This window comes from Crocodylus porosus, unplaced genomic scaffold, assembly GCF_001723895.1.
Source record: "Crocodylus porosus isolate Cpor-Errol unplaced genomic scaffold, CroPor_comp1, whole genome shotgun sequence".
Classification (NCBI taxonomy): domain Eukaryota; kingdom Metazoa; phylum Chordata; order Crocodylia; family Crocodylidae; genus Crocodylus; species Crocodylus porosus.
In genome coordinates this window covers 76,273,852-76,285,809 of record NW_017728948.1, presented here as the reverse complement: position 1 = coordinate 76,285,809, position 11,958 = coordinate 76,273,852, and the positions used below count along the sequence as shown (strand labels likewise).

General features: G+C 42.7%; 1 protein-coding gene across 3 annotated transcripts in view; it reads right to left on the bottom strand.

The window, feature by feature from the left end:
* Nucleotides 1–4,739: 4,739 nt before the first annotated feature.
* Nucleotides 4,740–11,958, bottom strand: part of LOC109322349 (uncharacterized protein At2g34460, chloroplastic-like) — a 17,709-nt gene continuing 10,490 nt past the window's right edge. For all 3 annotated transcript variants that reach the window (XM_019553436.1, XM_019553435.1, XM_019553434.1), the window contains exon 5: nt 4,740–6,533. In XM_019553436.1, the coding sequence (XP_019408981.1) occupies nt 6,376–6,533 (158 nt within the window). In that variant the 3' untranslated portion in view covers nt 4,740–6,375. The remainder of the gene's footprint in view (nt 6,534–11,958) is intronic.

Sequence of the window (11,958 nt, the reverse complement as noted above, 5' to 3'; positions counted from 1 at the left end):
GGAAGTCTTGTATTAGACTGAACTGGGTCTTGAGGTAAGTAGCTGGGAGTTTGCACTTCTATAGTGAAAGCTAATCTTGAAGTTAAGAGGCCTATGCCGTTTTTGAATTGGAAGGAAGAAGTAGGAATATTTATTAACTAAAATACTGCTGTTAGAGAACTGAAGGAGGAGTGTAAAAAGGAAGCTAATAATAATAAAATAAAAAAAGGAAGCAAAATGCTCAGAAAAGCACATTTTATAAATCTTAATCACTGTGTTTTTATATGCACTGTATGGAGGATTGAACAAGGAGAGAAGATGGAAATCCATTAATGCTCAACCAGATGAAACAGGGAAATTGTGTGAAACATGGAAAGCTTGATCTCACGGTGGGGCAGCCCTACCCAGTGTTCTGAAGTTAGGCAAAAACCCTCTCTCCAAGAACAGACTATGCCTCACAGAAAGTTTCAGTGCAACCAGTGTGAAGATCAGTTTCCCCTGTAAAAGCTATCATTTAATAAAAGTGTCTAACTTAATGTTTGCCTGAAACTGTTTGTGCTGAATAGTATCATATAGGCTCTGTTCTTATAACTGGTGCATAGGGGCCAGTTCTCCAGTGTTCACATGGAGCCCCATGCTGTCCTTGGTGGGACTCCATGTGGCCATAAGGGTCCATTGGCATAGTGCTGAATCTGGGTTCACAGTGATGTATGTTCAGTATGGACTTTCCTACATGTTGAATGCTCTTAACCTTGTCTTTCAACATTCATATTCTACTATTAACAGACATTTTCTATCATGGTTTCCAACTTTCTGATGCTGGTACATTTCTCCAACATAACTCCAAGTGTCTTATTATTTTTTAATTGTAAGAGCTAGTGCTGTAATAAGGGTTATGACTGGATATTGGTTGTATAACAGTTTCAAATTTAGGCACCCTTTTCTTTCAGCTTCCTGTTGAGACAATTGATGGTGGCTGGCTCTGGCTGCTTGCCTGGCTGTGTAGAGAACAGGGAGGAAGCAGTGGTTAGTCTACTATCTCAAATGATGAAGTAATGCTTCTCTGTTCTTAATTCTGGCCATTAGTGTTGGTGAAGGTATTAAATGTAATGTACCATGACACTGCTTTTGCTGCCTCGAAGCCAGACAAAAGACTCAGTGATAGATCAGGCCCACAAAAATTCCATTCTTTAGTTTGATTCTGTTCCAGGGTTTTAGTATGGCATTTTTCTTGTGGTCCCTAATACATTTATTACATTATTGAATGCAGTGTCTTATATGGAGGCACCTTTTCTTGATACAAGGAGGTTTGTGCAAATCTCCCTTCTCTTCTGGAGCTGGCAACAGAAACAACTTTTTTGTGCATGTAGACGGGCTTTGATGGTAAATTCTGAGAAGCTTTGCAGATGCATTGAGTTTTAAGAACAGTGTGTTATTTTTTCTCTAATGAATATAAAATTATGAATTAGTAAAAGGATACTCTGCTTGAAAAAAAAGATCATACTTATTTTAAAACCATCCTAGCTGGTTTGGCAGGCATGATAGTACCAGAAAATTCCTGACAGAATTACTTTTGACATATACAGTGGCCAAGAATGAATGTGTTTAGACCAGGGGTCAGCAATCTAAGGCATGCAGGTTGGATCTGGATTCGACCTGGCCTGAGGTGGCCTGAGGAACTAGGTGGCATGCAACTGCACCTTGCTGCCCTTTCTGCTGCTACCTTGTACCTGCATTTACCATTGCAGGATCAGCAGTGAGGGTAAATGCAGACAGCTTTGGTGCTCCAGCAGGTAGACATTTGCAGCCTGCAGCAAGGGGCAGTAGGGACTAGGTTGCAAGCTTCAGCCCACAATACAAAAAACTGTTGACCCTTGGGCTAAGTACAAACAATCAAAAAGCCTAAAGCTGAATCAATTCAATCTTTGCAGGTTAGTCTAACTTGTGTAGATTGAACCAATAAGCAAGTGAACAGAAATTAACTTCTGATTCCAGAAATGCAGCCAGATGCCTGCAGTGGGCCAGGCCAGAAGCCAAGAGGTACTACAGAATGCCTCTCTGCTCTGCTGAAGCAGACGGCCTGGGCAAAGGCTAGTCTGACCACCCTGCAAGGGGTGGGGAGTGGAGGGGTCTGCGGGGAAGGTGCAAGGCATTCTGGGATGCTGGCAGACTGCGAGTTCACTTGAATCTGGAGGGGATTTGGGACACAAGTTCAATAAACTGATTTAACCTAAATCAGTTAGGTCTGATACTACATCCATCCAGGTTTATCTTAAACCAGTTTCGGCCATTTTGAAAGTGGTTTCTGTGCCCTGAACTTCAAATTGTGTTATAGATTTGAATCAGTTTTTGATCACTTTATGTGTACAATTTATGTTCCTAGCCCTGGTGTAGACTAGGGAAATGTGATTAATCCCCTAGTTTAGTTAATACTACATTGTGGCCCTTCATCAAGCATTGAAGGAATAAAGCTACAAAGGCCAGCCAAGGAGTTCTCTGCTCACTGCATTAATTGAGCAAATGATTCTGTTGTGATGGGCCCTACGCTTCTTATTGACTGTGTCTGGAGTTGTATGATTTGGGGTGGTACATGAGTTTTCCTGACACAAGCAAATGTCAATCATAATTTAAGAGAACTTCTAACAAAAAGATTAAGTTACGATTCTTACATTTTTACAGACACATTATTTCTTTTTTCACGTTTCCATCTTGTGAAGGCAAACTAATTCAAAATGAAATGAGACATCAAAATGAAAAAGAATTTGTATTTTGTAACTAAAAGGAATAATTAGTATATTATATTTACAAAAAAACTGGCACTGACTCCCCAGAAGGATTCTGGTGATCAAGGAACATTTGAGAAGCCCATGCCACCAAAATGAAGTACTCAAGAAAATAAGTAAATTTTAATAGCAGGTTTATCTATGAATACTAATAATATATAAATGACCAAAAAGTATAGATAAGGCATATCAAGCCAATGACTAAAACTGATTAAGTGTTCATCAACTTAAAGAAGTAACAGCATCACTAAATATCTGAAAGAGATTAATCTTAAATTGTCTAAATCCAAAAGTCTTAAAAGCTTCTAACAGATGGACAGCCTGCTAGGCGAAAAAAGATGTCTTACCTAGGTTCAAAGACTACATTTATTAGAAGTGCTGGTTTTGACTCACCTGTGGATAGGCAATTCAGCAAGAACCAAAAGCAAGAATTTGAAGGTAGGCCTGGATTTTTATATTTGACCCAATTTCAAAGGCATGCTAAATAAGGCTAGCAAATATAGAAATGTGCCTAATTAATATAAATTATGGCATACTGTATCTGAGCTCTATCTACAGTAAAATCTCTGCTATCTGGTACTTAACCAGCTGGAATACTCTATTAAGTAGAGTTTCTGGCTGGCCAGATGGATGCGGGGTTGGGGTGGGGGTCATGCATCACCGCTGCCACACCGCACCCTGTGCTACTGTCATTGTGTGTGTGGCTGCCCCCCCCCCCCCACACACACACACTCTGCAGCCACATGCAGGGGTGGTGGGGGAAAGCTCATACACACTACCTCGTGCTGCTGCTGCTCTATGTGCAGCTGCCGCCGCCCTTCCCCACCACCTCTGCTCTGTGTCATCTGAAAACCTGCCGAGTTATTTCAGATAACCAGAGTTTTTACATAACTGGCAATCCCCGTACCCTGGGGATGCCGGATAACAGCGATTTTACTGTAATATGATAATAAAATCAGACCTTGCTTATTGTCAGACAGAAAGGTTAGGTATTTAAACTATATTTGTTGTAAATCAGACTTAACCATTATAAAACCATTAAATAAATTCTAAGTAAGCCAATTGAGCCAATTTTTTTCTAACCTGCCTTCCTCTTGCCTTCTGAACTCTTCATGCCTATAACATTTCCTCATCTGAGTGTGGTAGTTAGTCGTGTTAACCTGAAGTCAGGGTAGATATGTTACAGACTAACTGTAAATACCTTACAGACTAAGCAAGCTCTATATAATCACAAGCTTCCATGAGCTGAAGCTCACTTCATCAGATGCTCATTTCTCTCACCTCCTGAATTAAGATTTCAAAGAAGACAAACAGGGCTTGAAATACTAGGGGGGGGGCGGGGAATTCAGAGGGGGATAAGCCCCTAGAGAGCTCCCTCATAAGAGATGAGAGCTGCCAGTCCACTCTGTGCCTTTCTAAGTAGCTCAGGTGGTGATAGCAGCGGTGCTGGTGGTGGCTCCTTCTGGCTTCCAGCTGCCACTGCCACAGACCCTTTCAAGAGCTGGATTGTAATTTGAACAGTGCAGGCAAAGCCAGCTTCATATTCTGTTGGTATGCTCAGCATTCATGATCAGCCACGAAATATGAAAGAAAGTGTGTAATCACCCATGACATTCACTGGAACGCTTTGCCTTTTTGGGCCACTCAGATGCAGCTGTCTCCTTTCGGGTCAACAGCTTGCCTTTCAGTGAGGTTTCCTAAAAGGGTCCCCAGGGGTTCTCGCCTGCCACATCTTTGTTAGTATGGATTACTGTTGGGAGAAAGTTCACTAATCCAGCTACTCCTGGGTTTCTCTTTGGTCACTCACTTAGGTCTTCATCTCAGGGCTCTGCCTCCCCTATACCCCGCCTTGTGCCAACCAGTGATGATGTTAGGTTTTGGCCCAGGCTGAAACAAAAGCAACCTGCCACTGGAAGTTACACCAGGATACTCTCTCCCCGCCCTCTAGGGGCTACTCTCTGTCCGTATCCTTCCTTATTTTTTTTTCTCTCTATAGGCTCACTGCTGTGCTGTCCCAGTCTCTCCCAGCATTGTCTGGGATCCACAGTCTCGAGACAGGTATAAACTCTGGCTTCTCTGAGCAAGTGTTAGTAGGGCATCCCACTTCTCGCGGTTGTCACCACTCGCACCTACCAGGGGATTCATCCATCTCAGGCCACCCTGGGCTCTCCGGAGGACTCGCTTTCAATCCTCCCTGAATGTGGGTCAGTGGGGTTTTTATCCCCTGCTCCAAGGGCCAGCTGACAAACTGGTATCAGCACACAGCCACAAAATGTACCCACACCGGTTCTGGGGAGCGTGCCTGATCCCCAGTGGCAGACAGCTGCTGCCCCTTTTCTCCTCACTCATGCAGTGGCTTGGCTTGTTTGCTGTCAGCAGTGTTGCTGCTGCGGCGTCTTTAATCTTTGGTGGCAGTCTGAGGTTGCCACTTTTCTCTCTGTCCTGGTGCTGGAGATAAGTTTTGTTTCCTGGTCGCATTTCTGCCACAAGGTACAATTACATGAAGTAGCTAGTAAAAAAGTTGTGCAGTTTTTTTGTTCTTTGGTTGTTTTTTTTAATGAGTAGCAGATACTACTTTTAAGGGTTGGATCCTTTTCAAACATTAAGCAGGAGCTGGGAAAAGCTTACTGCACTGAAAATAGTGAATACTGTCAGTGCCAAATGCTGAGAAAATTGGCTCCTTTGAAGAGATCTCTACCACAGGCAGAAAATTAATTGTGGGTTAGGAGTGCCTTCTGACCCTAGGGCTACACCTGTGGCAAGAACGTAAATGTGTGTTTGGAGATAATAGAGGCTGGTTTACCTGCATTGGGACTGATTAGATATTTGGGTGGCAGTAATCAAAGAACTTGTAGAGAGAATGAAAGTTGATTAAACAGAGAGAAAAGAGCCAGTGTGTAAGAAGAAAGTAGTCAGAAAACCAGACAGAGATGCATAAGAAATCTGCAGAGAGAGAAACTGTGTGTGTTTACTCTGGCTTGTTTGGGTCTAGCACGACCAAACAAGTCAGCCCTGGTGACAAGCAGTTGTTAGTTGTGAATGACAATTCTTATGCCTAGGCTGATATTTTGGTTAGGTTACTCATTTAGGAGGGACAAGTCTTGGGCTGTTAATTGTCTTTTTAACTGTCTTTTAAAATCAGGGTGCTATGGCTGCTGTATGTTGAGCTGAACTATATGTGGGTGTTGGATATGGTCTGAGCATGTCTACCGACTTGGGCCCTTCAGGGGACTTGAATAGAGGAACACCTTGTTTGAGGATCCTGAACAAAATTAACCCTGAGATATGCAGTAAGTTGTTCAACGCTGCTAAGATGGCATCCTTTCTGTGTATGCTGAGTTCTAGGTACTTAGGTCACTTCACCATGCAAACTTGAGTGAATATAGACTTTCAGGCATCTAAGAGGTTAGGTGTGGGGTTTAAAAATTGCTCTCTTAGACTTAACTAAATCCCACCTACCTCACACTTCAGCTATGTAAGTCATTTTGGGAATCTGGGTATTTGGACATAATATAGTTCATGTGCATGTCATGAATGTTTGAAGGTCTGTGCTGATGCTTTCTCATTTACAGGACTTGGGCTAATGTTGTCCTACCCAGAGAGAATGCCACTTCTATTTTGTGCACATGGCCACTCCTTTTTTAATCCATTCATTATTGTTAAGGAGACACAACATGAAACGAGCTACATCCCCTCTTGCCACTGAGTTGGTCACTGGATAACCACTGGGATCAGGAACAAAATACCCTTCATGAGTCAGGAGTTCTTTATCTGTAGAAGAAAAAGACAAGCAAATATGAACATATTAGAGGGGAGGAAAGAACTGCAGATTCAAAACATTAATCTCATCTGCTTCACCCTCGTGCACACATGGAATTCAAAGTTAGCTTTAACCAACAGATATAACAAGGCATTATTGTCAGCCTTAAGTACTGCTGGTTGGTTTAGATCAGGGGCAAGCAACATTTTTTGGCTGGAGTGCTGAAAAACACCACAATGCCTGCCTTGGAAGGTGCCAGAGTGAAGGCAATAGGTACGTGGCAGGATGCCCTGCTTGTGCCCTTTGCTCCCACCCAAAGCTCTTGCCCCCCAGCCCTGCTGTCATTGCCATCCACCCAAACCCCTCCACCCCACCCAAAGCCCCTGCCCCCAGCCCTGCTGCCCCTTGCCCCCACCCAAAGCCCCTGCCCCCCAGCCCTGCTGCCCCTTGCCCCCACCCAAACCCTGCCCCCCCCAGCCCAGGCTCTGTGCCTGTCAGCAGCTACCCCAGCTCTGGGTAGCTGCTGGAGCCTGGGCTGCTCCTAGCAGGGATTGCAGCATCTCAGCTACCTGCTGGGAGCAGCTACCCAGAGCCGAGGCCAGCTGCAGCCGGGAGTCTCCAAACAGCTGTACCAGGCTCCAGCATCAGCTCCATACCGGCGTGTGCCCCTGTGCATTGAAGCAGGCAGTGGGAGAGAAGCCTGAAGCAGCGCAGCCCCAGTCTCTCCCCCGCTCCCAGCACAGAGGTGATAGCAGAGTTTTAGAGCCTGGCACAACTGTTTGTAGCCAGCCTGGGCTCTGGGCAGCTGCAGCAAGCAGGCAGGCTGCAAATAGCTGCACCGGGCTCCATAGCTCCAGCATCAGCTCCGTGCTGGTGGTGGCTGCATGGGCACCTTGGGGCGGACAGCACGGCAGCACAGCCTCAGTGACTGTGTCAGGAGCAGGGGAGAGACTGGGGCTGAACTGCCTCAGGCCCCTCTGTCACCACCCCCTCTGATGCGTGGGTGCACGTGCCGGTACAGAGCTGATGCCAGAGCCCAGAGCCTGGCACAGCTGTTTGAAGCCTCCCAGCTGCAGCTGGCCCCAGCTCTGGCTAGCTGCTGCCAGAAAGCAGCTGGGATGCTACAAGCCCTGCTGGGAGCAGCCCGGGTTCCATCGCTGGTAGCAGCTACCCAGAGCTGGGGCTGGCCGTGGTGTTCCGAGCAAAATGGCCTCATGTGCCATGCTTGGTCCATGTACCGGGGTTGCCAACCCCTGGTAGATTAACTGAAAACCTTCTTTAGAACTTTTACAAGCTTTGTGATAGAAGCTGATAAATATCTTCTGTGTATGTAGTCTTCTACAGCTCTGTTAACTTACTCTTTTCTTTCTTTTCTTCTCTCTCTTTCTTATTAAGGCCCACTCTACTGGATAAACTTTCTGTGCCCAAAAGTGATACCCTTAGACTGTGCTACTCTACATATGCTGCCTCTTAAACTGGCAGCAATATAGTTGTGTTTGTGGTGCTTCAGGCAAGGATAATAATTAGCACTGCTGAGTGACAGTGCCACTTAATTCATCTCCATGCTGATTTACCAGCCAATACTTCTGATTTAAGAGACAGCTCATCAAAGTAAGCTAGGCTGGCAGTATGTTCTACAACAACCAGCTTTCATTATTTATGAAATATCAACTGTTGAAGCAGCAGGTGTTAACTTTCACCCCTAGATCATACTAGATGCAGTACTAGAGCCCTATTAATAACTTAGTTTGAGATGGTGGCGACCATCAGTCCTCCTGGATCATGGTGTATGCATGAGCACCACCCAGACCTTCAATACATATGCCTGGGCAGAAATTTTTGGAGAAGTGGAGGTTGCCCAGACCTTCTATCCTCCCTTTACGGCACTGAAACAGATCCAAAGACCAGACTGAATCCAGATGTTTGGTACCTCTATGGCCATAGTTGTATATGTGTCTGGGAATCAAACCTAGGTCTCCTGTGTGGTAGACAAGGATGCTACCACTGAACCACAGGGGACTCCATTTGAGTTGGTGGTGAACCAAAAAGTAACTTAAAAAAAATTCCTATAGGTTGAACAGAGTATTCATTTTGTTATTATCTGCAGTTTTTTTGTTTTGTTTTTAAATCTTTTAAAAATTAAACAACTCTGTTTGTAAACAGCATTTTGAAAACAGTAAAACAAGCAATTTTGGCTTTTTTCATTTCCTTTCTCCTTCTGCCAATGCACACTTTTAGTCCAAACTGTTAACTAAATTTGGCATGAATTCATAAAGTTTGGGTTGACCAGGAGCTGCATTTTTCTATATAAACTCAGGTCAAGAAATGTTGTCCAACTCCATTGCATACATAATGTTGTTTGGCCTGCAACCCATCATTTCTTAGCTTCCCAAAAAAGGCCCATTAAAGCTCCCTGAAAAATTGACAGATATTTAAAATGCATCTTGCTATTGTTTTACAGGAGAGGGAAGCAAAAGCCAAAATATTTCTAAATAATGAAGCATTCACCTTTTCAGAGAGTATTGCTTATCTGCTGTTGCCTAAAGAACATCAGGAAAAATGGTGTTATTAGCAAGTGTCAACGCCATAAGAGATTCATTAATCAGGATCCAAATACATTTTTATTTTCTTCATTTTTATTGTATTAAACCCCCCCCAAGTTCTGCCCTCAGCTACATCAGTGTAAATCAAGATGATTTAATTTTGCACTTCATATAACACAGGTCAGAATTTGGATCAAAAGTATCAAGATTTTAAATTGATAAAGTGTAAGGTTAGTAATTCTTACCATTTCTCTTAGAACAAGCAAGTCATAGCTATGAATAAACCAACAGCATCTGCTGTTCTGTAGTGAGGGTGGGGGGAGATAGCAGGCCAGATTTTCAACTGCTCAAAATACAACTTCTATTGTTTTCAACAAAGGGTAGATACTTTTTAAAACCTGGTCCTCTGTTTCTTGAAGCATCCTCATAGGGAAATGGTTAAATTCAGGGACAGATCCAGGGGGAAGTGCAGTCACTGTCACCCCTCCCCACTTGCTCTGTGTTTCCTGATCTACTTAAAGTTTCAAACTAACTACCAGGCAGTGGCAGCAACATTTCTATTCAGACAACAGTGAAGGAGTCAATTGACTTCACAGATCATCATAATCTACCTGATTCCTTTTAAATACTTCATTCCACATGTGTTAACAGCCTTTTCTCCTTTTTAATGGTCTTGATGTTCCACTGATCAAGCTATCTTTTCTTTGGCAATTATGCTGTCTGTTAATTGTTCCTGGTAATGTAGGCCCTATTTAACAATGTTACAAACTATTTTTTTAACTTTAGCTAAAAACATTAACTAAGGTGAACATTAACTCAGGTGTAGAAATAAATCTGAAAAAAAGATGTACATTTAACTGCAGTGTTGAAATTACACTTTGACTCTTGGGTGGAGGGGAGGGGTCTGCAAAAAAAATTGGGCTGCCCATCACAACACCCTAATAAAATCTGAGCCCCTCCAGGTTATGATTTTCAAATCTTATAGGGGGCTCATCTCTTTGGGGAGGGGGCTCAGGGGCTCAGCCCCCCTCCCCTGAGCTCCTCCCGTAATTTGAACCCTGTTTATCTTTAATGACTACAGGATTAATAAAACAGCATCTTTTGACTATTTTTGCTGTGTGTTGTGTTTTTTATACATAATAGCCAATTAAAGTACATTCCAATTAATTTGGGATTTGGGCTTTTTTGCTATATTAAAATGGAATAGCATAGTCCTAGGCCCCTAACATATTAGTAAAGCATGTAATATATTTTTAACTGGAGAAAAATATGTTGTACTATATGGGGTAATGCACCATACCATCTATACCCTCCTTTTCAAAATGCCAGATCCAGACATGGTTAAAAAAGCACGTTAAAAAAAAATCACCCTCTTAACGTAATGCTACCTTAGTTATCAATGTCACTTTCAGTAGCAGAGTCTGGATTCAGATCATCTCTCTGATAAACCCAAGAAGTTTTCTGCAAAATTCTTAGTATGGAATACTAAGTTGTTATCAGTGACTAGCTGAGGAGAAGCAAAACCAGAGGCTAGGAGTACAAAAACATATGGAAATGTGTAGCTTTTAGAAAGGTGAACTGTCCCTGCAAATCTCTGTGTTCTTTCATCTTTAGCCTCAGGGAAATAGCTTTGCTCATTTAAAGTACACTTGCTATTCTACTTTGGAACTAGATGTACATAATTTCTGCATGCTTTCATCAACGGTTCCAACCCCAAGCACTAGAAAGAATCATGGGTCAGAAGCCAGTTATGGGACTAACTTAAAATTATGAGATGTAAAAATAGATATAACAGTTAGGCTCTTTTTCTTGCTCTTCTGAGACTTTAGGATGAACGTGCTTTATGTTTTCAATTTCTTCCCTGCAATTATCAAGGCTAGAAATTTACTTTATATAAAGAAAGCTGAGATTCTCCTGCAAACTTTTTAGTAAAGGAGTCAGGGCTTTAAGAAATAATTTGTGAATAATGCAAAGGCAGTTGTGTATGCAAATGATTTACTGGATACTTCCATTTTGATCTTTGCATAGTTTTCCTGTGCTTACACATGCCTGTGTGGTAATTGTGAAAGCAAAATCAGCAGTTGCATTTTGACACATGCAGTCCTAGAAACATGTCCTTTACCTGGTTGTGATAACGGATCAAGTTTCAGAATGGCAAACTTTGCTTCAAAACACTAGAAATAAAGCTCAAGTGAGATGCCTAATCTTGTCCCCCTTTTCTTCGCAGTTTAAACTGTCCCCTTCTCAGTGTGCTTAAAACTCACTTTCAGGGTGTTTAGTCAAGGAGCATTTGACAGGCTCCAGTAGCGGACATGAAACATGGGGGATTAGTGGGGAAAGGTCAAACAAAGAAAATCAATCACTATTAACAATGATCTTATTAATGAGAAGTTTGTTGTGAATTTTACTATACTGGAAGAAAGTAGAAGCCTATTGAGCAATATTTCCCTATTTGCAACAAAGATGCTTTTGTTGGTTTACTAAGCTTAATATGAAGCCCCAGTAAAATAATGCCAGCATTATCTTCAACTTGCAATGACCACTGGAAAATAATGAATTCTGTGAATCTCTGGTGGGAAGTTTACTGGATTAAGAAGCATTTTAATCTTTTTAAACCCTTACAATTAACTCCAACTTAAAGCGGCTTTGTTTATTGATATCTAACTGGCTCCCTAATATTCTAGTTGGGGGCAGGGGGTGTTCCTATAAGCATTAACCCCTAAAACTACCACCTTTTAACATTAGAAAAGTTTATGAAGGAGGCCATCCTTGAGGGACTGGCCCAGGCTAACATTCTAAGGGACAGCCAGCACGGGTTTGTTGTGGGTAGGTCTTGTTTGACCAATCTCATTTCCTTCTATGACCAGGTGACCTATCACCTGGACAAGGGAGA